A 25063-nucleotide genomic window follows, 5' to 3' on the forward strand; every position below is an offset into this window, starting at 1 on the left:
TTTATGTATAACAAATCAACTCAAAATTTTTTCAAGTAACAAATATTTTTGATATTTAGAAGTTTCTCCATCACAGCAAATAAAGCACTGGCAGCCAATATGTGTTTTTTAAAAACTATATAATATCCTACTTGCCTATGAAACTTATTTTTTAATTACCAATTTTAATGTGAACAAGAAATGACGCATGGAGAACGTCTGGAAAATCTTTTACTTTGTTGCAAATGTCACACCAAGAAATAGAAAAGACACATATAAAGTTCTAAGCTCTTTAATTTGTTGCAACTCTTACCTGTTCGATTCACTTAGTGGCCCAGCCATAGTGCAGCCATGTACTTTATTCATCTTTTCCCTATTTTCAAATTGCTCCAGGTGCATTATCATAAGCCAACTCGCCTCTCAAGATCTACGATCAACTTTCAACATTTTTACTGGTTATCTTTCCCAAACTGGTAGCTATGCTTTCATTTCATTAAATCAATCATCAGACAGTGCTGAAAAAGCAATCACAATGTCCTTCCATTTCAGTGTGTAGCTACCAATCTGTGACCTTATAGGTTGAAATAATTCTCCTTTATCTTTATTCCAAGAAATTAACATTTTCACAGATATCCTCTGGAAAGTAAACTCTTTTTTCCAATAAATAAAATATTTTTTGTTATGAATAGCAGGTATTCAGTTTCTGCCAATGTGTTTTTGAAGAAGTGCCTGATAATTTGCCAACATATTTCTCCATAAAAAATCATATTCACTTTAAAATCCAGCAATTTCAAATATATTTCACTTTTTTCATGGTCTATAAATTTTTTCCCACTTAGAAACTCCTTGTGTTTAAAATATTTTGAATGGCCCTGGCTGGTTTGACTCAGTGGGTAGAGTGTCGGCCTGCGGACTGAAGGGTTCTGGGTTCAATTCCAGTCAAGGGCATATGCCCAGGTTGTGGGCACAAATCCCCAGTGGGGGCATGCAGGAGACAGCCTATCAATGATCCTCTATCATCATTGATGTTTCTCTCCCTCCCTCTCCTTTCCTCTCTGAAATCAATAAAACTATATTTAAAAAGACAGAAAACAGGCATTGACCAAAAAAAATTATTCACTTAAAAAAAAATCTTTTGGCCGAAACCAGTGGATAGAGCGTCGGCCTGCGGACTGAAAGGTCCCAGGTTCGATTCCGGTCAAGGGCATGTACCTGGGTTGCGGGCACATCCCCAGTAGATGTGCAGGAGGCAGCTGATCGATGTTCCTCTCTCATCGATGTTTCTAACTCTCTATCTCTCTCCCTTCCTCTCTGTAAAAAATCAATAAAATATATTAAAAAAAAAAAAAAAAGGGGGGGGACATGAATAAGAAATTTAAAAAAAAAAAAAATCTTTTGAATGATTCTTCTTCACAGCCAAGTTTTTGTTAGCCATATAATGTGAAATGCCAACCACCAAAACTCTTTATATCATAATTCCTTCATTTTTCCTGATTGTCCCTGGTCTTTGTGTACTTTGCAGGTAAATGTTCACAAAAGAGTCTCTACATTATGCTGGTGACAGAAACAGCAACTAATTATTGATGATGATGTTGATTAAGTATAGTAATTGGTTTTCCACACTTGTTATTTCAATACCATTATTTGACTTGTCTGGGGAGTTTTAGAAATTTGTGTGCTATATCTATATCTATGTCTATATCTATATATCTATATCTATATCTAAAAGCCTAAGCGACTGGCTGATTGGCCAATAGCTATAACACGCACTGACCACCAGGGGGCAGATGCTCAACACAGGACCTACCGAGCTGTGGTCACTTGGCAGCGGTGGTTCTCCAGTGCCGCACCCAGAACCAGAGAGGAGAGAGCCTGATTCTGGGGTGTGTCACCCGAAAACTGCCCTCTTGCAACCCGGGATCTCTCGGGGGATGTCAGAGAGCCAGTCTCGGCCCAACCCCCACAGGCCAGGCCAAGGGACCCTACTGGTGCATGAATCTGTGCACTGAGCCTCTCTAGTTTTTATATAATTTCAAAAAAAGTTTCCACAAAACAAACTATAACTGACCATACCCATAACACTGAATATCTGAAAAATTAGAAATACTACACACCATAAAACATCAAAATAGAACAAAGTCTGTGCAGGTGGGTTGGCAGAAGACTAGCCTAACTGCTAAGTTACACCAAAGGCCTCATTGCTTTTTTTTGCACATTGGTTTTTTAAAATTCTTAAGAGTCACAAAACAACTGAACCATAATTTGATTTTACAGTTTAAAATGCCTCATTTCATGCTTAACAGTCCTATTTCAATCTTGAGTCCCCAAGGAAATTAGGAAATAAAGAGAAGAAACGTGTTCCCCTATCCTTCTTCCAACAGCCCTATATTTGTCTTAAAAGAAGTTAGACCTTAAGATTTTGTTCATTTAGTCACTCTTAGGTTGTTATATGGAAACTGTCCTGAAGTTTTAAACATACAGACTTTTGCCTTTGGAACACTTACTTTTTTAAAAAAAGTATATTTTTATTGATTTTCAGAGAGGAAGGGAGAGTGAGAGAGAGAAACATCAATGATGAGACAGAATCAATGATAGGCTGTCTCCTGCATACCCACTACTGAGGATCAAGTCAGCAACCCAGCATATGCCCTTGACCAGAACTGAACCTGGGACCCTTCAGTCTGCAGGCCAACACTCTATCCACTGAGCCAAACCCACTAGGGCTGAAACACTTTTTTAATTGATTTTGGAGAGGAAGGAAGAGAGAGAGACAGAAACATCAATGATGAGAGAGAATCATCGATCAGCTGCCTCCTGCACACCCCACGGGAGATTGAGCCCACAACCCAGGAATATGCCCTTGACCGGAATCGAACCCGAGACTCATCAGTCCACAGCCAACACTCTTTCCACTGAGCCAAACTGGCTAGGGCTGAAACACTTATTTTTAAAGGCACAATAAGGCCTCTCATTTAGCTGACATTATCCAAAATGAAGAATCTTTTAATGAAAGCCAAATATCAATAAAAATAAATCTTGTTCAGTAAGAAACTGAAAGGTCTGAGATTTTACCTTACTTTCAGCCTAACAAGTTAGGCTGCCTGTAAGATATATTTTAAACTCAAAACCATTAAAACTTTCTACCTTCTGGCCTGAGTTACGTTCCTGTTCTTTCCTCCCTCCCCAAGCCATGTTTAGTAATTTTCCCCACATGATCATTTGTAATCATATGTGTTTACTGATTGTCCCTCTTCTACTAAACCTAAGTTCCAAGCAAGCAGGAACCCTATCTATTTCATTCACACCTGTACATTCAGCACCTGTTATAAAACTGTCACATAGAAATCACTTAATAATCATGTTAAATGAAATTTAAATGTAATTTTTTCTACCTAAACTCTGACACATCCTATTCTGCATTGGTTCCCCACTCATATCTCAAAACCTGTAGGAAGTCTCACCTGCTCACATGACCCAGATGGGCTCACATATCATAAATCTTTCCCTAAGTAATTTCCTACAAAATGTTATTTCATTCTCACAACCCTGTATTTTTTTCTCCCATTAAATTAGGAAGAAACTAAAGCTTAAGAGGTAAGAAATGCATGTAAAGTCATAATCCCGGTGAGGCTAGGATGAAAATTAGGTGTCTCACTCCGAAGTCCCTATTCTTAATCCTCTTTTACACTGCATCCTTAGCTAAAATGATTCTCATATGATGTTATTTGATTCCAAGCCCAGTGCTGCCACATATTAACAGTGTAATATTGAGGACCTCAGATGCTGTACAAGTAAAATAGGGGTAATTGTAGCACTTACCTACAAATATAAAGGTTAAATGACATAATGAAAAGCACAATGCACAGTGCCGAGCACTTAACACAGAAAACACTCAAGAGATGTTCACTATGATCATCATTATAATCCTCTAAACAGGTCAGCAAATTTTTTCTGGTAAAGGCCGAATAGCAAATAGTTTAGGCGTTGTGAATCATACGGTCTCTGCTGCAACAAAGCAGGCAGCATGCTGGATTTGGCTCAAGGTTCTCCAACTCCTTGGCACTACTCATATCTAAGGCTGGTTAATTCTTTGTTGTGTATGGCTGTCTTGTGCATTATAGGATGTTTAGAAGCATCCTTTGTCTACCCACCACATGCCAGTAGCAACCCCCAAGTTGGGACAACCAAAAATATTTCCTGGGGAGCAAAATCGCCTCAAGTTGAGCAATGCTACTCTACAGCAATCAACCATAAAAATGTAGCTTGATTTTTTTTTCTAATAATGAAAATACCTTAAGTGGAAAAAGAACTTAATTCATTAAGAAGTAATTATACTCACTTAGCTAAAATTCCCACACTTAACAATAACTTTATAACTTCTGTGATACACACGGCTGTGGTTGAAAAGTAGAGTTCTTTGTCTGATGTCCTTGTGTATCTTAAAGCTATGGTATACGTTGCAGCCACCAGGGTCATCACTGTCAAGCAGTATAACTTGAATAATAAGCTGACATTTTCTGGAAAATATCAACGAAGATATTATTTAGTAGACAATATCAATGTATATAAAAGTTAATCAACATTATACCTCAAAATGCCTTCCAACCTCAAGCACAAAATAACTTTTTAAACCCATATTTAAAAATTTACTTTAAAGCAATATTTTCCACTTATATGAACATAAACAAACACACATACACAGAACACAGTGAGTTTGAATATCAACTGGTTAAGAACTGATTTTGTTCCTGGGAATGCCTCAATTGCAAGACTGATTCTAGTTTGGGATGTTATAAATTACCTATGTATAATAATCTACATTAATAAAAGCATAATATGCTAACTAGACCAGACAACCTTCTAGACGAAGCCACAGCGAGGCAGAGACAGCCACCATGGTGGCGGGGGCCAAGCCCCTTGCATGAATTTCGTGCATCGGGCCTCTAGTTTTATAATCTTTATAACTCAAACTTATGAAAACAATTATAGCATTTTATATCCTAAATTTAAAGACAGCAGAAAGAAAAACAAAAAGGACTGAGTGATAAAAATGGAGCTTAATATAAAATTTATCATATAATAAAAAAAAACAAATCATGTGGCCTCTTGTTTCATAGCTTTATGCACAGAAAAATACTTCATAACTCAAAAGAAGAGTATTAAGAATGAAGCCCTATAAAACTGGGAATGTTGGATATGTACAACTTATAAACACTCAACTTAAGAACTGCTTGCAAGTATATGTGCGTTGCAGCCATCACTCAGGCACCAGGGTGGGTCCAACAACCTCCATAAAGCCCAGGCAATGGGGTACCAGGTCTCCCTCACACTTCGCTCCTTACTCCCAGCCATGCTCTGATCCTGCCATCACCCAAGGCTCAAAATATTTCTACTTTCTTTACAAACCTCCCACCTCTCAATCTTAACCTTTCAAAGCTTCAAGCTCAGGTTACACAAGGGTCAGCAACATTTTTTCTGTAAAGTGCAAATAGTAAACATTTTAGGCTTCTCACCCTACCAGGCAAAATCACGAATAACATGTAACATAAGAGAAAACAAATTTTCTGACAAATTCAAAATATAACAATTGAGTACAATGCTTTATAATATATGTCTGCTATTGAGAACAGAATTATTTCAAGGGGTAACATTTTGCTTCATTGGTCTTCAGAATTACTGCTCCATCAAATCAATTGCAACTGTTCATCTGTAAAAACCATGGGCTGTACAAAACCAAGTGACAGGCTGGATTTGGCCAGTGGGCCATACTTTGGCAGCCGGATGAAGAATCAGTCACCCCTCTGGACAGGGGTGACCCTGGGCTGCTACTGTAACTACAATATCCACTAAGTATGCTTTTGTTCACTGCTTTGGGAGCCTAACCACAATTCAAAGATGGCTTTCACAGGGAAATAAACCAGGAGTTACATATGTGAGGCAGAAACCTTCAAGGTTACAGGTTCTTCAATATAAATATTTCCCTGGGGGCAATTAAAGAATTATTTGTAAATTATAGACAATTTTTAAAATTATATCAGTTATTAACTAAAAAGTAATGTGGTAGAACAAAAGAAGTAGAGCTTATATCTGCCTCAACTTTCTTTCCAAAAGATCTGAGCCAAAAAGCAATGTCTATGTGAAAGGAAGTGAAGATCACTACAATACTTCCTTTGTTTTAACACTTTCCCTAATCAAGGGAAAAGTATATAACTGCAAAAATACACAGCAATAACCTTTAGTTACTCAATAAATGAGAACGCACTTCCCATCTTCTAGATTAGGGGTGAGCAAACTACATCTCATCTGTCATTGTTATACAGCCTGCAAGTTCAGAAACAATAGTTGGAAAATATGTTTAAATAATCTTTTGTGACACAAAAATTATATAAAATTCAAATTCCATATCCATAAATAAATCACTATTGGAAAACAGGCATGCTCATTTGTTCCCACTTTTTTTTTTTTTTTTTAATTTCAGAGAGGAAGGGAGAGGGGGAGAGAGAGAAACATCAATGATGAGAGAATCATGATCACTTGGTATGGAATACTTAAAAACATAAACTTTAAATAAATACTTAATGCTTTTAAGCATTATTTTCTCTCATTTCAGTTTAACATTGGATCAAAATAGTTCTTCACTCCATTCACAAATTCTCCAGTATGGAATTTCAATTACTAGCAATTTCAAATTTTCAAGGTAAAAATAAAAAGTTCATGTCATGTACTCGCTGTAAATTCTGCTAAGTATTCGCATTGTGCCCAAGGCCTGTAACTATAAACCTAGCCCGCAACTCACTGAGTTGGCACACTGGCACGTTAGCACATCTGCACTGGTTTCCATTTCCCAAAGTTCCCATTCGCTCCCTCACATTATTTGTTCCTGTGTAGACTAATGTTCCCCAAAAGGGATGTACGGTTTGAAGTGGTTTTTGTTTTTGTTTTGTTATATTTTACTATATTTTAGAGTGGGGATTATTTTTAATGCCTGAGAACTTGGAAGTTCTAGCAAGTTCCAGATAAATCTTTGGGAATATCCGGAAGCTATAGCAACTGCTTTTCTGTTAGGATTACATGTTTCTAGATTGCATAAGAGATCTATAACATGACCAAGGCACACGAATATGTACTGGCAATAGCCTAACCAATAAAATGTTACAACTATTTCAGATAATGACCCGGATTCCTTTAAGTTTCACTCATTACTCTTGCTGTTCCCACCCTGTTAATTATCAAAACAATTCTGTCTTTCTTCCTGTGTTTCCTGTGCTGTGCTGCTTTTAAGGCTCTTAAGGTTGGACTGACTTGAAATGGGAACATGCATAAAAGCAGCATAAGGAACTACAGGCAGTCATCCTGGGCAGGGCTAAATGATAAATGCGGGCTCCCCAACCAGGAAACGAATCTGGCACCCATGCAAAAGTACTCTTTAAATATTTGTTCGACATTTACCCAGAGATGAAGCCAAGTGCTCTATGGGGAAGGGTGTCACCCGACCCCTCCCGGCCAGTGCTCGACCGCCCTACTGACCCCACAGCAAAGCGGGAAAGCTGCGGAGTCCCTCCCGCTCACCCTCAGGAGGCGGCCACCAGTCACCCAACAGCACCAGACGGGCCATTCCTGCGGAGGGTGGGTCTCCGCACCTTCACCCACACACCCGGTCCCTTTAAGCACCCGCAGCACCGTCCTCGGGACACGGCTCTCCCCGCCGCCCGGGGGTCAGCGCCTTAACGCCCAGGGGCCTTCCCACCGGCGGTTACGGGACCAGCCGCGCGGGGGCTCCGCACGGGAGCCGCCCCCGCGCCTCCGGGCACCGCGGCAGGAGGCGCACCTGGGACCGCGGGCGCGCGCGCCGGGCCGGGACCGCTCCCGCCGGGAGCCGCGGGTCCAGCAGGGACTGTGCCCGGCCCTCCCCCGGCCGCGCAGCCCGGGCCGGTCTGACTTGGTTCCCGCCCACCCCGCTCGTTGGGGCCGACGCGGTCTGGAGCCGCCGAGCGATCCCGCGCGGAGGCAGCCGCAGTGGGAGGCCGGCTGCCCGGACCAGCGGCGGCGCGGACTCCCGGGGGCGGCTCCGCACGCACTGCTCATGCCGGCGCCTCCGCCGAGCCCCGCAGCGCCGAGGGTGCTGCCGAGCGCTGGCGCTCCCCTGCCGCCCCCGCGCCCTCCCCCATTCCCGCGGCCCCAGGCTCACCTTTCGCCCCTGCCATCTTCCCCGACAGCCCCGCGCGGAACTGACGCGCGCTCCTCCGCGCCCGCACGCTGAACACCCGGGACCGCCTCCGTCGTCATAGAGACGAAGCGCTCGGCCTAGAGTGCCCGGCGGCCGGCCGCCCGCTTCCCGGCCATCCAGGGACAAGGATTAGGCGCGGAAACCCGTGCCACTCCCGACAGTGAGACGCTACGGCTGGAGCGGAGGCCTTGCTGACAAGTGCGTAAAACTCGACGGGAAGGCGTCTTCTGTGAACTACAACCCCCAAGGGAGTGGAGCCAAGGGAGCAGAGCGTTGCCTTCTGGGACTTGTAGTCCAAAGCAAGTCGACAGCGAATAAGGATTTGCGGTTAGCCTTCATGATTCTTGTAGGTCCAAGCTATTGCAGAAACTCCCACAACTCATAACAGAAACTACTTTCGGCAACGTTGTAACCTCCGGCAAGTCCATTCCCTTCCAATGTCACCTCTTACTGAACCTAAACAATTTACATTACATATTGTTCAGAAGTCTTGTGCCTGTGTCCTTATAGTCAGGATTATCATCCTGTATAATAATCCTATATAATAAAAAGCTAATATGCAAATCGACCGAATGGTGGAACAACTGGTTGCTATGACGTGCACTGACCACCAGAGGGCAGACGCCCAATGCAGGAGCTGCCCCCTGGTGGTCAGTGTGCTCCCACAGGGGGAGTGTCACTCAGCCAGAAGCCAGGCTCACCACTGGTGAGCGCAGCAGTGGTGCCTGGAGCCTCTCCCACCTTTTTGTCATTCGGACAGCCCCCGAGGGCTCCCGGACTGCAAGAGGGTGCAGGCTGGGCTGAGGGACCACCCCCCAGTGCACAAATTTCGTGCACCGGGCCTCTTGTCGATTATAATTAGCCAGACATTCTAACTACACCATCGTTGCACAACAAAAGGGCTTCAAAAATATTAGATGTGTCAACTGGCAATTACTTCAACCTCTATAATCTCCACTTTCAATAGAGGTTATTAGCATTAGCAATGTTAGAAATAATTTATTGGCAAAATGAATGTCTTTCAAGATGTGTGAATTGGTTAAAAATACTACAAAGGTACTTCATCCCTCAAAGGAACAGGGGTACAAGATTCTGAGATGCACAGCAGGTTACACCTTCTGTAGAATATTTCCAAAATGACTTTAAAGGTTTGAGTAGTTGATGTTATATACTATTTTCTTATCATCAGATATACACACAGATATATCTAGTCTATTTCCAACATTATTGGAAAATTTTGCCATATTAACATCTCATTAATTTTAGGAGGCTCCTAGGAGACCACAGTTGACTTTGTACAGTTGTCTAATCTCATTTGGAACAGGGTTGGACCTTCCCCTCTACCTGGTTGTATGTGTGTCCACTAGTGTTAATCAGCTCTTCCTGTAATTGATACATTTCTCACTTGTAGAATTATTCAGTTCCCTGCTGTGTGTGTGTTCTTATACATACACACACAAAAAAACACGTGTACTTGAAATTACTTTTAAAAATTAAAATATTCTATCATATTCATTCTTTTGTCTTACAACTAATGCCTTGTCCAGTTTATCTCTTTCTGTTTCGAGTATCATTATAGTCTCAGTTTGGATTAATTAACTATAATTATTCTCCCTTTTGATGCTCCAAGGACTCCAATGTGGCCCCTTGTGAGCCTGCGCATTTCTTGAAGCTTACACACGATTTTGAAGCATTCTTTTTCATTCTAGCAACAAGAGGTTCCAGGCCAATCCTGATGTTTCTGTGTTCAGCGTCCTGGACTCCACAACACTTCAAGGAACTACATGGTTCCTTCTGGTAGAGAATAGTATCACACACACACACACACACACACACACTCACACACACACTGATCACATGAGCGTGGTGGGTAAAATGACGAGAGGCCGCTTTTGTAGCATTTTTGATGCAATGAACATATCATGCGGCTGAACCTACTTTTCTTATAGATTTTCATTACCCACAAAGACTTCCTACTACACTGACACAAACCTAGATTTTGATGCCTTTGGTCCTAACTTGATCAGCTCAAGACCGTAAGGGACAAGACCTATAGTCAAGTAGAGTAAGGATTTTTTACCAGTTCCAGTGAAGGTAATTACATACCAGAGAAACCAAGGAACAGGGTTATAGAATTTGGAGGGAGAATGGACTTAAGTGAAATTTAAAGACAACAGTGTGTAACGAGGACAGCATCAGACCCGGACTGCAGGACAGTGTGGGGATCCCGTTTCTTGGAAACTACACAGTTCCCACGGGTGTGAACTGTTGTAGTCAGGAGCCCCTGAATCGAAGGCTTTGCACCTCGGTTGGAAATTGAGGCTGCTTCTTTGTGTCTTTCCTCCAAGCAAAAGTAGGGTGTTTCATTCTTTTAAAAACAAACAAACAAACAAACATGTTTTTACTGATTTTTAGAGAGAGAGGACGGGAGAGGAAGAGAGAGAGAAACATTATCAAGCAGCTGCCTCCTGCACGCCCCCCACCAGGGATTGAGCCCTCAACCTGGGCATGTGCCCTGACCAGGAACCCAACTGGTGACCTCTTGCTTCATGGGTTGATGCTCAAACACTGAGACACACCAGCCTGGCGAGTGTTTCATTCTTAATGACATAATTTCAACAGTAAAGCTTCTAATAGTGTATGATTGTTCCAAAATTTGTCAGTGAGTGAGAAAGTAGGCACTAAAAGGAGGGGAGTGTTATTAAGACTTTACAGCATATCCTTAGGAGAAATATTATTTCCTATTAACTTTATGGCTGGGTTTTCTGCTCGTTAACCTAACCCAATAAATAGCCAACCAGATATTTACATTCTTAGAAATAATTTTTCCTTTCCCAATCTGAATTAGCCTAAGTCTTGGAGGAGACAATATTGGCTTAATATGTTTCTTTTATGTATGCCTAGCTTTCTACACAACACTGGTTAGCGCAAGAAGCATCAACTCTTAAACATGTGAACCACAAGGTAAGTTGATAATGAGCTAAGCTGACAGTCCTCGAGCAGCAATTTCTATTGCCATTTGAGAGCCTACCGATAGTCCTGATGGTACTGTCAAGCTTCAGGATTTGTCCTGATACTCTGCTCACCTCTCTCTCTGCTCAGGCATGAGAGCTTACCATCATCTCAATGAATTATATACAAGGAAACCCAGTACTGTACCCAGGGGCAATAAAGTGAAAGTGTGAACTTAAACAGAAAGGCTGTGCAGTAAGCAAATACCAAGACGCATAGGGAGGTTATAGTTAAATTCAGCTATACAACAGGTTATTAAAAGTGCTAAGGTTTAAAGTATAGTAAACCATTAACCATAAAGAACATGTAGACAAATGCAGATACTTCAACATAATTGTTTCCATGTCAGTTTAAACATATTAGTCTTATTCTGCTATTAAGAAACGCATACAAAACCGATTTGCTAGGTTATTGTTATTTTAGAACAATTCTTTCCTGTGGGGTAATATTACTGAAGACAAGCAGAAGAATTATTGCGTTTTATAATTGAGAAAATAAAAAATACACTGGGCCTCTAGTATGTTATAATAAAAGTCCATGTGAACATGGTCTCTCTTTCTCTCAAAATATCTTATTCAACTGTAGGTACAGAGAGGATAACTGGACAAAGGGATGATTCACATCCTGTGGAATGGAGCAGGAGGATGTAAGGTTTCATCAAGCTACTCTGAATGGCATGCAATTTAAAACTGATAAATGTTTTATTTCTGGAAGTTCCTAATTAATATTTTTGGATCAGACAGAGGGTCAATGAAATGGTGAAAGTGAACCCGTGAACAACTGTAACCAATGAAATCTATGTTAACCATGAATAGCTAATGAAGCTGAAAATACTGACTAGATCTTAAATTTTTTCCTAGTATTGAATGATTGCTATTTTGTAGTCAGTTTCTTTTTTTAATTCTTTATTGTTTAAAGTATTACATATTAGATTTTAAATTTTTAATGTTTAACACTAAATATGATTTTAGAAAGAAATTTCTAACCCAGGCATAATAATCTAATATTAACATCTAAATGGCATCATAATTTCAGTCTTAATGTGCCAAACTTTTCTAACAAATAAAAGATGAATGGACCGAGTTTTATTTTTCAATTTTAATAGAATGAAAAATATGCCACAGAAAACCATTTGTTAGTTTTTTCAAAAAAATTCACACAACTAATGAATGTGCCAGCACCACAACATTTGTGAAATTTCATGGATGCAAAAATACTTTTAAATACCTGACACTGCTCACAGTTTGGTGATAGCTTCTTTAAAAATATGGTCTCTAACTAGGTTTCATCCACAGCTCTGGTTAGGTTCACCTTGACAGCCCCGGTAGTTTTACTCTGCCCCCCGCGGAGACCAGCTATGAAAATCTGAGGCCTGGGCACTGCGGTGCTGCCTTCCCTCTTGCACTGCGTGCCCACGAGCTTTAAAGGGTACACCTGTGAACAATTCTCTCTTCTCATGTGACTGAGATCGGTTTGTACCGAGTGAGTAACTTTCCGCCGCAAATTGGCCTACATAGAAAGAGAATACATAGGGATTAACATTTCTCTAAAAAAACGAATAATAGAAAATATTATCAGGCACCAGCTAATATCTGGCTATTTTTTTCAATCCATAAAGAAATTAGTTTTACAACACAGCATTTTTTCAACAAAACATTAGAGCATTAAAGAAATCTAGGAGGGAATAGAAAGTACCCTTTGCTGCAAAGTAGGAAATTATATTAAATAATGAAAATGGACCCAAACAAAGAACATACAGGCTCAGACTTACAGTGAGCTCCATCATTTCTTAAATAATCTTCTAATTCCTTCATCACTTTGAGATTCATACAACTTACTCCTTTTGTGAATTCTTAGTAAACATGAAGTTAAACAGATTACTCAGGCTGAGAAGCAAGGAGGAGCTTATAAGAAGACTAGGACTGGCCTGGCCAGTGTGGCTCAGGTGGTTGGGCGTCATCCCATACACCAGAAGGTGGCAGATTCAACTCCTGGTCAGGGCACAGGACACAGGACACATACCGAGGTTTGCAGGTTCCATCCCCTGCCCAGGAGCATGTAGGATGCAGGAGGCAACCAATCAATGTATCTCTCTCACATCAATGTCTCTCTCTCTCTCTCTCTCTCTCTCTCTCTCTCTCTCTCTCTCTCTAAAAATCAATGTTTTAAAACTGTATTTTAAAAAAAGAATAGGAGTTATGGTGAAGTGCAAGAAAAAACACAGAAGGCATTAGAGCATGTGAGTTAAAGAGAGACCTAGAATTAGAGGAAACATTTCAGAGTTTGAGATACTGCAGGTGATTGAGAACCAAAATCACTTCCCCCCACATAGCTTATTATCTACATTAATATAACTTTGCTATTTCATTGTCTTCATTCTCATCATTTTACTATTTCAAGAGACTCCTGCCAAACCAAATAACTTGACTGTTCATTACAGAACATCCTAAAAGATGCATCATTTCTTCAGAAATAAGCATTAACACGTAGATTAAGCCCTAGCATTCTTTGCATCCCTTGCCCCAAGAGTCACCTTGCTATTCCCCTCCATGCTGCTGCTTCCTCATGACCTCTATCCAGTCCGGCTCAAGCCCTTATCCCGTCCCTGATCTACTCCTGGCACCGACAGGCCTGCCTTCAACCGAACTTCAGGTTCTTAGTAAGTGCTGCCCTGGCTGCTGCTCCTCTGCCGAGCTCTGCTGAGGAGGTGGTTTCCCTGGTGACTATGAGGCAATACGCTCGGCTCTGTCTTAGTAGCAGGTTGTGTGAGCAACTATGGGGCGCTGGGTTCGAGGTGATGCGACTGGAGGGGATAATTAGGTCCACGGTGGGACTCAGGATGACGTGGAGGTTGAGGAATGAGGAGAGGGTTCATCAGTATGCGGTTCAGCCCCACTGAATACCCCATTCTCTTAACATTCCTACTCCAGACCTGTGCTGTCGCCTCCACCTCTCATATCCCATCCAGCCATCACGCCCCTCTTCTCCTTTGCCTATTTGTATCTCAAAACCAACTGAAAATGTCACCTAAGTCAATTTAGTAGAATTTTTATTTCACTCCTGTCATGCCACTTAGCAAGAGGTAAAGATTTATAGCGTCTCAGTGCTACTTGGTAAGACTCTCAGCTCCTGAAGGACAAGGCATTGGAATCTACATGCTACCTGGTACCTATCTGATGAGTTAGAGTGAGGGTTAGTAGGAAAGGAATATGGGGACTGGGCGTCTCAAGAACCGCAGGAGAGAGGCGGATAGTGATGCTAACGGGACAGTGATCTAGAAGATACACCCCTGGGCTGAACCTCCCTCAACCCAGGAAACCGGGGGCCTGTTTGAAAAGCTGCCACCAGAAAGGGTGGCAAGGGAAACGAGGTGGTTAGAGAAGAACCTGTGAGACACAAACAAAGGCCAGACCTTATGTGAGGAGAGAACTCTAACCCACAGCCCCGCAGCACCCAGTGCGGGAGCCCAACCACAACCCTGCCCTGCAGCAATCCGGGCTCAGACCCTCCGGACCTGGCAGGCATCCCCATTTGTATGGCCGTCCCCTCCCCCAGCTGGGAACCAACCCGAGAAAGCCAAACACGCTCACCAAACCACAGACCTGAGATGCCCGCCTCTGCTTTGCCCCTGTCAACAACCTCCCCCCATTTTTTCCCTGTAAGGCTTTCCTGCTCTGCTCCCTGCCCTGGAGTCTCCGCCAAAGGCAAGTGATGGCGATGCCCTCACTGCAGCAAGGTCTGAAGAAACAGCCTGTTCTCGTTTGGGGAGTCTTCATTTATTTTGAAACCTGACCTCAGTTAAAGAGATGGATAAAATATGCTAAGAAAAAGCTAAAGATATCAAGTGTTTGTTGTCTTCATACTACAGTGAATGGTTGTTTAAAATGACAAGACACTTAAATAGAACTAGTGGGGGTATTCCACGGAGTCAGATAGGGATGGGACAGGCTTTCACGTGAGGCACCGTCTGTGATTAAGATGACTGAGAATCAGGACTGGAGAGCTCAGTGTCTGGAAAGAGCATGTCCCCAGGAAGAGGGGGCGTTACTTACGATGCAACAGAGGTACATTCTGCTCCTCACTGGAGTCCAAAGAAGAGAAGGGCACACTTTATGATTAGAGGAAGTTGGAAGTGCTTTATTTTTTAATAATAAAAAAATATGTTCTTACTGATTTTAGAGAGAGAGGAATGCAGAGGGGGAGAGAGAAACATCAATTGGTTGCCTCCTATACCCACCCTGACCAGGGATCAAACCCACAACCTGCGTATGTGCCCTGACTGGGACTAGAACCTGAGATGCTCCAACCAACTGAGCCACACACCGGCCAGGGTGGGAGTGCTTTAAATATTAGCACCTCATAGATTAGCATAATAAATTAAAACTATTATATAGATCAACAGAAAGATAAGAGAGAGAGAGATCGCACACATCGCACGCACGCTAATGGAACAAGGCTCTAGAACAGTGGTTCTCAACCTTGGCTGCACATTAGAATCACCTGGGAATCTTTTTAAAATCCTGATTTCTGGGCCTCATCCTCCGGAAATTCTGTTTCTTTGTTACTAATCCCCCATAACAAAGAAACAGAATTTTCGGAGGATGAGGCCCAGAAATCAGGATTTTAAAAAGATTCCCAGGTGATTCTAGTGTGCAGCCAAGGTTGGGAGCCACTGCTCTAGAAGTATACCAGGAAGCTGAACCTGGCTGGGATAATTTGAGAGTAGTTTCATGCTTCCATATTTCCACATATGCTTAAAAGCAGAAGACAATCTTACAATGTAAAGCTGGCAAATGGTAAGTTTTTATGTTAACAAAGAACTCTGTACAACTCCGTATTTTGTAAAAATAATTAAACTTAACTCTAGAACAACATATTAAAATTTTCTAACCTATAAGTGATTTTAGAAAATATGGTTACAAACCAATTTTATAGCTTTTCTTCTTAATTCCCATTCATTCCACTCATATGATCTCACAATTGTTGGTGGTAATATGTGTGTATCCGTCTGTGTGCTGGTTTCACTCTTTGTAATTGGTTTTATAAAACGTTTGCCAGTATCCTTGAGCTAAAGAAATGGAGTTTTGTAATTAATATTTGCAAAAAATAAACATTATTTACAGTTAACTAATAAAGTAGTCAGCTAAAACTAACAAAAGGCTAGAAAAAACAAGAAATTTTGAGCATGGGATATACTTGTAAATACCAGCAGAGAAAATGGCTCAGAACTAGTGAGACGTTTATAATTTATCTTCCTGGGCATCGTGGCTTTGTCTGATTTTGTGACTTTAATGCAGGAGGTGGGTTTTGGAAGGGGTAAACCTAACACCACTCACTGCCAAGTCAAATGCCCCCTCTCTGGCTTTGACAAATGGCCGCATAAGAGATACCTTATTGGAAATGAACAGAAGCTTAAAATAGCTATTAAATATTTGGTATAAAACACATTTCTTTAAAGTATTGGAACATAGGATATATCTGAAACTCAAACTAGGCATACATAGCCAGATTATTATCCAAAAGGGGTGTGTGTTTTAACTGAATATGTGAATTTTCTGCTGGGACATAATAAATGAAAGCTCACTATTACTATTCACATAGTAAGGACTCAGTAATTCCACGCTAACAAGGTACCGTTATGCTGGATATGAAGTTGCTGGAGGAGTGACAGGGATTTAAGGAGCTCAGACACAGCATAAAGGAGAGAGAAAAGATTAACTTTTTTCCCAAGTCAAGCAACAGATATGAGTGCCTACCATTTAACACGAGACAGAATTTTATCTTCGCAATGAACTTATGATATAGTAAGGTAGATAAAAACATGCTGAAAGATAATTAACGACATTATACCATACAGGTAAATGGCAAGTAAATAACAATACGGACTATAGCACTGGAGGGAGAAAACTTACTTCCATGGTATTGAAGGTCACTGAAGAATAGCTGAGAATTAAATGGAAAGAAAGGGGGTGGGGATGGGAGCGGGTTGGGAGAGGTTAATGGGGTGGGGGGGGAAGGGAAGGGGACCTAATACTTTCAACAGTAAAGATTTTTTTAAAAGAAAAAAACAAATAGAAAGAAAGGGAAAAACAAGACCAGGTATATAGGGGAACTTTCCTCTATGGTGGAAAAGTATGCATTGTTTACATACAGCACACCTGTCTGGCTATCCCATTCTAGCCTTTCATTGTCTTCAAGCTATCTCACAACTCTAAGTTATAGGTCAGTGATAGAAAGGCCAAATAAATCTTGTCTATACACATGCAAATTTGTAACTCTTTCAAGGTTTTCTATAGAACCTGGCAATGTGATTCTCAAATTTACATGAAAAGTAAATAGTCAAGTATAGTCAAGATTCCTTAGAGAGAAAAGGGCGGGGCAACTTACTCTACCAGATATTAAGACTTATGAAGTTATAGTAAGTAGAGACACAGGAATTTTTTTAAAAACTGAGTATTTGTCCTAACCGGTTTGGCTCAGTGGATAGAGTGTCAGCCTGTGGACTGAAGGGTCCCAGGTCCGATTCCGGTCAAGGGCATGTACCTGGGTTGCAGGCACATCCCCAGTAGGGGGTGTGCAGGAGGCAGCTGATCAATGTTTCTAACTCTCTATCCCTCTCCCTTCCTCTCTGTAAAAAATCAATAAAATATATATTTTTTTAAAAAATAAAAAACTGAGTATTTGAACAGAATAGGGAGCCTAAAAAAATAAGCCTGTGCATATAAGACAGTGGGGAAAGGAGAGAGTATTAAACATACAGGCTGGAACAATTTGCTGTTCAAATGGGGGAAAAAATTAAAATTAGATTTTCACCTCCCACCAGACGCAAAACATCAAATCCAAGTGATTAAAAATTCTATTGTAAAAGCCAAATTTATGGAGAAACCAAGATGGCGGCATAGGTAAACACCGAACTTGCTGCCTCCTACAACAACTTCAGAAATACAACAAAAAGACAAAACGGACATCATCCAGAACTACAGGAAGGCTGGCAGAGTGGAAATTCTACAACTAGAAGGAAAGAGAAAAGCACACTGAGAGTCAGGAGCTGCGGAAGTAAAGTGCAGAGGTACGGAGGCTCGAGCGTGCACGGAAAGGGGCTGGTACCTGAGGACGCGGCTGTCTTTTTGAATCGGGAGGGAGTCACAAGCTCCTGACTGCTCTGAACTCCGGTTCTGGGAAGTCTCTGGAGACCCAGGACTCATACAGGGAGAAACTGGACTGTCTGGCAGCAGGCAGAACTCAGAACTTGAGGGCGGCTTTCCCTCAGAGGTGCTTGCAGCAATTAAATTACCGGGACACTGAGATGCGCGGCCCCTTAGGGTAGGGCTGAGAATCCTCCATAGCTGCTTGCTCCGCCCTGTTGATTCCTTGAGACCCCACCCCACCCAGGCTGTGGCAGAGGCTTTTGCATATGAATGCTCTGGCCCTTTGCAACCTGAAAATTACCTAACAAACTGCAGCTGGGCCAGACAGACCCAGAACTTCCAAGAGAAGGCCCAAGGCCCCACAGCAGCTTGCATTGCTTCACAGCTGGGCCTCATCTGGGCACCTCCAAACTCCAAAAAAGGAAGGGGAATCTGCAGATCTTTTCGTAGCTCCTGCTGGGTAACCTCAGGCAGAGGCTAAATTAGCACCTCCTTAGATCCAAGAGCCAGTGTACCCAGTGGTCAGAGTGGGACCATCCAGATTGCAACTGCTCAGATCCATAAGGGACACACTCAGGGGGCAGACTCAGTGAGCACCAAAGCCCCACTGAAGCAAGTCTTGCCCCAGAAGGGTGTCTTCAGCACAGAAGTTCTCCCACTGCAGACACAGCTGATTCTCACAGCCAATTGGCCTGGAGGTCAATTCCTCCCAGTGATACCTAGAACAATCAAGGCATAACTACAACAAGACTGTGCACAAAGCCCACAAGGGGGTGCACCAAGAGTGTCCACCTTAGGTAACTGGGGAGGCTGAGCCACTGGCCCTACAGGACACCTAGCACACAAAACCACTCTACCAACACAGGGAAGCATAAAAAATGCGGAGACAAAGAAACAGGTCACAAATGACAGAAATGGAGGAAAGCAAATGACTGGATATAGAGTTCAAAATCACGTTTATAAGGTTTTTCAAGAATTTTATGGAAACCGCCGATAAATTTAGTGAGACCCTGGAGGATATGAAAAAAGACCAACTAGAAATTAAGCGTACACTGACTGAAATAAAGAATAATATACAGAGATCCAACAGCAGACAAGAGGATCCCAAGAATCAAGTCAAAGATTTGAAATACGAAGAAACAAAAAATACCCAACCAAAGAAGCAAAAAGAAAAAAAAAATCCAAAAATATGAAGATAGTGTAAGGAGCCTCTGGGACAGCTTCAAGTGCACTAACATCAGAATTATAGGGGTACCAGAAGAAGAGAGAGGGCAAGATATTGAAAACCTATTTGAAGAAATAATGACAGAAAACTTCCCCTACCTGGTGAAAGAAATAGACTTACAAGTCCAGGAAGCGCAGAGAACCCCAAGCAAAAGGAATCCAAAGAGGACCACACCAAGACACATCATAATTAAAATGCCAAGAGCAAAAGACAAAGAGAGAATCTTAAAAGCAGCAAGAGAAAAAAAGTCAGTTACCTACAAGGGAGTACCCATACAACTGTCAGTTGATTTCTCAACAGAAACCATGCAGGCCAGAAGAGAGTGGCAAGAAATATTCAAAGTGATGAATAGCAAGAACCTACAACCAAGATTACTTTATCCAGCAAAGCTATCATTCAGAATTGAAGGTCAGATAAAGAGCTTCACAGATAAGAAAAAGCTAAAGGAGTTCATCACCACCAAACCAGCATTATATTAAATGCTGAAAGGTATTCTTTAAGAAGAGGAAGAAGAAAAAGGAAATATATATATATATATATATATATATATATATATATATATATATATTTTATTGATTTTTTACAGAGAGGAAGGGAGAGAGATAGAGAGTTAGAAACATCGATGAGAGAGAAGCATCTATCAGCTGCCTCCTGCACATCTCCCATTGGGGATGTGCCCGCAACCCAGGTACATGCCCTTGACTGGAATCGAACCTGGGACCTCCCAGTCCGCAGGCCGACACTCTATCCACCGAGCCAAACTGGTTTCGGCAGAAAAAGGAACTCTTACCATTTGCCACAGCATGGATGGAACTGGAGAGCATTATGCTAAGTGAAATAAGCCAGTCAGAGAAGGATAAATACCACATGATCTCACTCATTTGTGGAATATATGAACAACATAAACTGATGAACAAGGACTGATCCAGAGACGGAGAGGCATTGATTGGACTGTCGGGCTTTGGAGGGAAGGTAGGGGAGGGTGGAGTTAAGGGGGAAAGATCAACCAAAGGACTTACATACAAGCATATAGGCCTAACCAATAGACACGGACAACGGGGGGGTGAGGGAATGAGCGGGGGGTTGGGGGGGTAGGGGGTAATGTGGGGATAAGGACACATATGTAATATCTTAATCAATAAAAAATATATTTAAAAAAGCCAAATTTATATTTAAAATAGCAATTTAGGAGGATATTTTAATGATCTAAGGATACATGATTTCTTAAATAAGACATAAAAGTTCAAGACATAAATTAAAAATGTTAAAAATGAAAAACTTTTATCAAAAGACACCACAAAGAGAATGAAAAGATAAGCAACACAATGGAAGAACACATCTGCAAAACATATCTCACAAAGAATTAGTATCAAAAATGTTTTTTTTAAAAAAAACACCTCCTACAAATCACTAAGAAAAAGACTTACAATCCATAGAAAATTGGGCAAAAGACTTAGTAATTTCACAGAAATATATTGTTTAGGAATATAGACATGAATAGCAAAAAGACAAGGAATGAATAACACCAAATTCATAAAGTAGTTACTATTGAGAAGAGAAAAGAAGGACATTGGAAAGGGATACATAGGATTCTCTGAGATACTTGTTAAAAGTGACATATGCAGATGTTTGTTTTTCATGCTTGTATATAGTGATACATTTTGCATACTCTTTGGTTTGTATAAATATTATACAATTCAAAGTTAAAGTAGTTATTTATTTAAAATGAGTGAGACATATTTCCCTTATGTAATGTCTTTTTTCAGCCTTTTATTTTTATCAGAATTGATACATAAGTGGGTTTCTTTTTAAGTTATCTCACTGTTTTAGAAGTAGACAGAGAATAAAATACAAATAAAACCATTAAGTTTTATTAAGGCATAGTTAATGAAACTACTAATGGTAAGAACAAAAACTAAGCAAATGGGGTATTTTTTAATGATGGAACAACCCAATATAATAAACATTTAAATTCCTCCACAAATTATTGAATTATTTTAATGCAATACTAGTTAAAATCCAGGAAGATTTTTGGGGTTGAGGGAGTTGGCAAATTTATTTTTTAAAATTTACATAAACATACAAATATCCATACATGAATGTCTAAGTCAATTTTGAATAAAATAAAAGGCAAGACCTATCAAATAATAAAATATATTACAAAGCAATAGGAATAAAACAGTATGGTCTCAGCATAGAGATAAACAAATAGGCCAGTAGGACAAGATTGAGAGCCTAGAAACAAACCCATTTCATATGAGAATTGCTAATACAGAAGAGGTAGTATCAGATTTAGTGGGAAAGAACATACATTATCAGTAAATGTTAGGAAAACTGGCTCATTACATGAATAAAAATAAAGTTAGAACTCTTTATTATCTCCAAATAGACTAAAGTTTTAAAAGTGAATAAGTTGGCCCTAACTGGTTTGGCTCAGTGGATAATGCGTCGGCCTACAGACTGAAGGGTCCCAGGTTCCATTCCGATCAAGGGCATGTACCTTGGTTGTGGGCACATCCCCAGTAGGGGGTGTGCAGGAGGCAGCTGATGGATGTTTCTCTCTCATCGATGTTTCTAACTCTCTATCCCTCTCCCTTCCTCTCTGTAAAAAATCAATAAAATGTATTTTTTAAAAGTGAATAAATTAAAACAGAAGAAAATATAAATGAATAACCTCAAGACAGCAAAGGATTTCTAAAACAAGACTTCAAAAAGTGCAATCTTTAAAGAGAAAAATTAATAGTTGTGACTACATTAAAATTAAAGATGTGTCTTCAGTGAAGGCCGCAACTGGCAAAGCTCACCGAGAAGTGACAGGCGGGGCAAAGACATTTGCAACTTTTACAACCGATCAAGAATTAATGCCTATAATAGACAAGGAATCTCTGCCCATCAACAGGTTAAATACAGAAAGAGTAGTATAAAAAAGAAAAAACTGGCAAAAGTTATGAATAACTGGTGTATAGAGAAGGAAATCTGAATGAGTAATAGACGTAGGAAGAAATGCTGAACTTCATTATCAGAAAAATGTACGCTTCCACAATAATGATGTAGCATTTTAAATTCATCACACTGGTAAACATTATAAACGCAGGTAATAGCAGTGCTAGCAGGGTTATGGGTAAGTGACAAGCCCCATTGACTGAAATTAAATTGGTCCAATTATTTTGAGAGTCATGTCTCAGTTGAGCTAAAAATTGTAGACCTACCATTTGAGCCTCATACAGAAATATACTAAATATACTGTCTCTGTCCACGTCAGGAGAAGCCTAGAATGCCTGGAGCATTGCCGTATCCAAGAGGAATGCCGCATTCATAGACTGGTCGCACTCTGTCAGATAAGAGCGCCAACTGAGCTGTCCAAGGTTTGACCGCCACAGCGGCCTCCACACCACTCCCCACCGCTGTACCCTTAGCGTGTGCCAGGCTCCTTGCCCAAATGTTGAGACTACCCTCTGTGCCTCACTGTCACCAGCCCAACTCTCCTCTTAACAGTCACTGCTTTGGTCCCTGCTGACCTGGTCAATTGAACACAAACCCACCTGCATCATAGTAAAAAAAGTTGATAAAATAACACACACACACACACACACACACACAACATTTCAGGTTTTTATTTTAGTGAGTTTAAAAGAGAGGAACTGCCCAGCTGGTGTGGCTCAGTGGTTGAGCGTCAACCTATGAATCAGGAGTTCACAGTTCGATTCCCAGTCAGGCCACATGCCCAGGTTGCGGGCTTAATCCCCAGGAGGAGGCGTGCAGGAGGCAGTCGCTCAATGATTCCCTCTTGCCCTCAACCTTCCTCTCTGAAATCAATAAAGTTTTTTTTAAAAAAAGAGGAACTGAGCCCTAGCCGGTTTGGCTCAGTGGATAGACAGAGCGTCAGCCTGCGAGCCGAAAGGTCCCAGGTTCAATTCCGGTCAAGGGAGCATGCCCAGGTTGTGAGCTAGATTCCCAGTGGGGGATTTAAAGGGATCATACATTTAAAAGAGAGAGAGAGAGAGAGAGGAACCGAATGAGAGAAGAGACAGAAAAGAACAATGAAAAGGTGAACAAAAATGAGAGACAAAGAGGAAGAAAATGAGAAGAACACAGCAGTAGAATGTGAGCCCATGGAGGTGGTGTTGTTTTTTTAATCTGTTCTGTACACTGCCAACTCCAGTGCCAAGCTAGTGCCTGGTTCAGAGTAAGTGGCTCAGCAATTAATGACTAAGTGCCAACATACAAAGAAACACACCTTCAGATCCATCTTGCGGCCTTTCAGACTTGCAACTGAAACATGTTAAATTATTTTACAGCTCTGAGTGCAAATGACCAACATGCTGTCTGTGCTGCGCTCCTTCAATTTTAGACAAGAAAATATGTAGTTGCAATTATTTCTCTAAATGTAGCTTTTCTTTTTCAGATTTTCCCAGTCTAATGCATCAATTTGACTCCTTGTCTTTTTTTTTATTATTATTGATTTTTTACAGAGAGGAAGGGAGAGAGATAGAGAGTTAGAAACATCGATGGGAGAGAAACATCGATCAGCTGCCTCCTGCACACCTCCTACTGGGGATGTGCCCGCAACCCAGGTACATGCCCTTGACCGGAATCGAACCTGGGACCTTTCAGTCCACAGGCCGACGCTCTATCCACTGAGCCAAACCGGTTTCGACATGACTCCTTGTCTTGTCTTCACTATTGTTTGTGGATTTCCTTAGTTCCATCTTCAATGTGCATCCCTTTCAGATAACCTGTAAAGGCCCTCATCTGACCCTGTCTCTGCCTGGGTTTGGGGACAAGATAAATATAACTTTTAAGTTAACTATATTTTTAAACAGATAAGAACAGATACTACACTTGATCTTAGCCAAAAGGCCAGGAGGCAATAAACTAACTGTATTTTTAAGTGTCATAAATTCTTTATTTTTTTTAAATCTTCACTTGATTTTTTTTTTTAAGAGAGAGGGAAAGGGGGCGAGAGGGTGAAAGAGGGGGAAAAAAAGGAGAGAGAAAAGAAAGAAACAACAACACATCAATTGGCTGTCTCCTGTACACACCCCGGACCTTCTGGACAATGGGCAACCACCCGAGTCACACCAGCCAGGGCTTAAACATCATAAATTTTAAATATCTACCCTGCTTACCTCAGAACAGGGAATGAGGGTTTCAAATTGTTCGTGAAGTTCCAGTAGCTGAATTAATTCTGCATGCTTTTTGGCCTTTTCTGTAATCAAGTTAATGTACTTTTCAGGGTTTTCTGCAAATGAATATGCCGCATCTCTGGTATTGAAAGTGTAATATTTTTCTTTATATTTCAAAATTCCAATTGCTTGATTTCCTGAAAGTTAAGAAAAGGAACTGAATGGGCTATGAAATATTAAGTTGATTCTGTGCTTGTAATATACCCATAGAAACATTTCCTATATACTGCATTTTTAACATATCACTTATGTTTTTATTTTGGTAAGAAAGTAATTTTAAAGTATA

The 25063-nt window shown here is 41.0% G+C and overlaps 2 protein-coding genes and 1 pseudogene across 7 annotated transcripts in view; all 3 read right to left on the reverse strand.

The window, feature by feature from the left end:
* Window positions 1–8424, reverse strand: part of SLC35A1 (solute carrier family 35 member A1) — a 29367-nt gene extending 20943 nt beyond the window's left edge. For 2 of the 5 annotated variants that reach the window (XM_036316651.1, XM_036316650.1), the window contains exon 1: window positions 4319–4458. Coding sequence is in view for 2 of the 5 variants with exons in the window: in XM_036316653.1 (XP_036172546.1) it covers window positions 4319–4496; window positions 8168–8183 (194 nt within the window). In the remaining 3 variants the exon portion in view is untranslated. Of the gene's footprint in view, window positions 1–4318; window positions 4497–8167 lie in introns of those variants that run through there. The other 3 variants (XM_036316653.1, XM_036316648.1, XM_036316652.1) reach the window with 3 other exon arrangements.
* Window positions 8425–12187: 3763 nt separating this feature from the next.
* Window positions 12188–25063, reverse strand: part of CFAP206 (cilia and flagella associated protein 206) — a 33710-nt gene continuing 20834 nt past the window's right edge. For both annotated transcript variants that reach the window (XM_036318364.1, XM_036318365.1), the window contains 3 exons: window positions 24721–24914; window positions 16143–16286; window positions 12188–12727 (listed from right to left, as the gene is read on the reverse strand). In XM_036318364.1, coding sequence (XP_036174257.1) covers window positions 12497–12727; window positions 16143–16286; window positions 24721–24914 — 569 coding nt within the window. In that variant the 3' untranslated portion in view covers window positions 12188–12496. The remainder of the gene's footprint in view (window positions 12728–16142; window positions 16287–24720; window positions 24915–25063) is intronic.
* Window positions 24360–24463, reverse strand: LOC118660912 (annotated as a pseudogene).

Source organism: Myotis myotis, unplaced genomic scaffold, assembly GCF_014108235.1.
Source record: "Myotis myotis isolate mMyoMyo1 unplaced genomic scaffold, mMyoMyo1.p scaffold_m19_p_7, whole genome shotgun sequence".
Taxonomy (NCBI): Eukaryota; Metazoa; Chordata; class Mammalia; order Chiroptera; family Vespertilionidae; genus Myotis; species Myotis myotis.